The following is a 3,308-nucleotide window of genomic DNA, read 5'->3' on the forward strand; positions in this document are numbered from 1 at the left end:
GTGTAAATTTACTTAGCATTACATGATGATTTATAATGCTTATTATATCGATTGAGGAACTCACCCTTACAACTATTTTTCAGGTAACGAGCAGTGATTGAGTAGAAGCTAGTGCTTGGAGTCTAGTGTAGTCTACTTAGTGTACCGTGCTCTGATAGATGTAACATCGGGACGGGATGTTTTAACTTGTTGAATAATTTTATGTGTAATGTATTACAGATGTTGAATGATTTCTATCCGCTGCGTAATTTTGCAAGAAGTGTTTATGTTGAATTAAATAATGAGCATGACAGTTTTATGGTGTGAAATGTTGTGTGACACCCTTGGTGCATGATTACTCTGATATATAATTGTTGTTTTTATTAAATATTTGGGGTATTTTAGAAGGGTGTTACACTTCGCGAGCACCATAATAAAAACCAAAACTCCTCTCTTTCTCACACATTCTTTTGAAAATAAACAATGACAGATAAATTCCCACACGCTTTAAACAACCCATATGGCTCCCATGGAATACCATGGACGTGAGGGGTGTTAATACCTTCCCCTTTGCATAACCGGCTCCCGAACCCAAATCTCGGTTGCGAGACCGATTCCTTATCATTTTCTAGCGCTTCCCGTGCGCTTACCTCTTCGATGTCTTTATCATCTATTTACCCTCGCCTTCTCCGATGGAGGCACACAAATAAAATTCGGTGGCGACTCTTTTGATCTTTCTTCCCGTTCGAAGGTCCTGGTTTTTGTTACCATTTGACTTCTGAGAAAAAGTCTGGTTGCGACATAATCGATACTTATTACAAACACCACAAAGACAATCCACCGTTGTCTTCTTGCATTTATCTGACTAAAACCCAGTCACTTAAGGAAACCACTCAAACAAATTGAGATTTACAAGACTATGTTTACAAGAGTTGCTTCTAAGAAAGCATATTAACACAAGTTTAATACAATGGATTTATCACACAATAACGAGCAAAAGCTCTATGTGTGTTTACAAAAACTATACATAGAAAACATATACTTCAGCAAAAGTGTGTGTATAAGCAATAACGTGAGCGTTAGAAATTGAGACTTAGCAGTTTGTCCAATCTTCCAAGTCTTCTTTATATAGGCAGTTAAAAGATCTGTTGGAGGGTAGAATTGGAATAGTAAATTGCAGTTGTCTCCTTTCATAACGGTTTTCATATAGGAGGCAAAATGGTACAATAGTAATGTCTTTAGCCCATAAAATCAACATAATGGATAGAAGGGTGATCTTGTAATGTGTATTATTTTCTTGACGTAAAACCTTTTGATCTTATCTTATAATCTTTAGAGGCTTCTGATGAAATGACGTTGAAGCATGCTTAGAAGGATCAAGAGACTGGTTGAGAGAATCTTCAGAACCTCGGTCTTCAGAGTCTTAACACAGTTCCTCAGAACCTAGTCTTCAGAGTCTTCAGATCTTGTTCTTCAGAATCTTTAGAACTTGAGCGCGGAATCTTGAAGGCTGAAAATCCAGTCGCATTCAGAAGCTTGAGCATAAACGTTCATCAGAACCGTTGTCTAAGAGCTTTCTAGAACTTGACAACATCTTGTAAACACTACGCCAAAAAGGTTTTTTAACAGCGCATCTTAGACAGCGCTTTTAAAAGAAAGCGCTGTCTAAGGTTAAAATAAAAATAAAACACGGAAAATGTTCTAAAAAAATAATGAAAGCGCTGTCTAAGGGGGGGGGGGTCTTAGACAGCGCTTTTAGAAAGCGCTGTCTAAGACCCCCCCTTAGACAGCGCTTTTAGAAAGCGCTTTTAAATATAGACCTTAGTCAGCGCTTTTGAGAAAGCGCTGTTTAAAGTCTTTCAATTAAAAAAAAATTAAAACCAAAAGCGCTGTCTAAGGTGGGGGTTTAGAAAGCGCTTTTGGAAAGCGCTGTCTAAGGCATATCTTAGAAAGCGCTTTCCACAAAAGCGATGTCTAAGGTCTAATTAAAATTAAATTTCAGACTTCTATTTTCAGCTGTCATTTCTCCGCTTCATAAGAAGAATTAAATATTATTTATAAGCTTGCAACAAACAACCATATTTAATTTATATATTTTTGATTTATTTTAAACTTTTCCTAACCTACCAAAAGCATAAACATAAGAAGAATCTCCACCTTGATATCCACTGCATCTTCAAACAACAAAAACAAAAACAACCCAAAAATTGAACTCTTCTAAAGTGCCCCTTTAACCAAATTTACAAATCAAAATCAACTTTTGATTTCGCTACGATGTGTTCAATTAAATTGATGTTGATTTTGTTAATCTCTCTAACACTATCATCACCATCGTTGTCGTCGTCATCAACATCATCGCATGCATTGATTCAACAGAACAATCTATCAGCTTGTGATCTTCTCATGGAATACGGTTTCCCGATGGGTCTTCTTCCGAAAGGCGCGATTGGGTACACGTTGAACAGAGAAACGGGGCAATTTTCAGTGTTCTTCGAAAAAAGTTGTAGTTTCACTATTGAAAGTTACACGCTTAGTTACAAGTCTACTATCTCTGGCGTGATTTCTGAGAATAAGCTTTATAAACTCAAGGGTATTTCCGTCAAGATTGTGATTTTGTGGCTCAGTATTGTGGAGGTTTCTCGGAGTGGTGATGATATTGATTTTTCTGTGGGTATTACTTCTGCTAGTTTTGGGGCTGAGAATTTCCTTGAATGCCCTCAGTGTGGATGCGGATTCGATTGCGATAATGATCTTCGTTTAAACGGTGACGTTTCTTCAATTTAGGTTTTTTTAATTGGGTAGTTGATACAATTTCGGAATGGGTTACTGAACTTTTCTGTATAAGATTTTAGATCTATCTTTTTATTTTTGTGGTATGCTTTTTTTTAATTGAAATAAAATAATGATAGATGAATTTTATGAGGGTTATTTTGTTTCCCCTAGAGTGTGTGAATCATGACTATTATTTGGTGATTTGCATCATTCTATTGTCTTTTTGTCTTGAGCATATCTTTTTAGTAATTTATTTCTTGGCAAAATCTTTTTAGTTTTCTCTCTTTTTGGTTCATTAAGAAAGTGTGTGTATTTGATATTAGAAAATGTCAATGATTGCTGATGTTATTATCATGAGACGGATTAAACCCTCTATGAACATTGTTGTGGATACGTGTGTTTGTTTATGAGAGCTTAGTTTAGATTTATAAGGGTGGATGAGAAACATACCCCATGTGTCATAGAGTTATAGCTCATTTAACCGGTTGCATATGTCTGTGTCTGCTATAATGCACCCCACGTGTTTAGTTGAAATCCTTTATTGTAATATTATTAGT

At 36.0% G+C, this 3,308-nt stretch overlaps 1 protein-coding gene across 1 annotated transcript; it reads left to right on the plus strand.

Moving 5' to 3' along the window:
- The first annotated feature begins 2,238 nt into the window (after window positions 1-2,238).
- On the plus strand, window positions 2,239-2,907 carry LOC127121469 (uncharacterized). The gene has a single exon (XM_051051960.1). The coding sequence runs from the start codon at window positions 2,254-2,256 to the stop codon at window positions 2,761-2,763; it is 510 nt and encodes a 169-aa protein (XP_050907917.1). The 5' UTR covers window positions 2,239-2,253; the 3' UTR covers window positions 2,764-2,907.
- The last annotated feature ends 401 nt before the right edge of the window (window positions 2,908-3,308 follow it).

Source organism: Lathyrus oleraceus, chromosome 2 (genome assembly GCF_024323335.1).
Source record: "Lathyrus oleraceus cultivar Zhongwan6 chromosome 2, CAAS_Psat_ZW6_1.0, whole genome shotgun sequence".
NCBI classification, from domain to species: domain Eukaryota; kingdom Viridiplantae; phylum Streptophyta; class Magnoliopsida; order Fabales; family Fabaceae; genus Lathyrus; species Lathyrus oleraceus.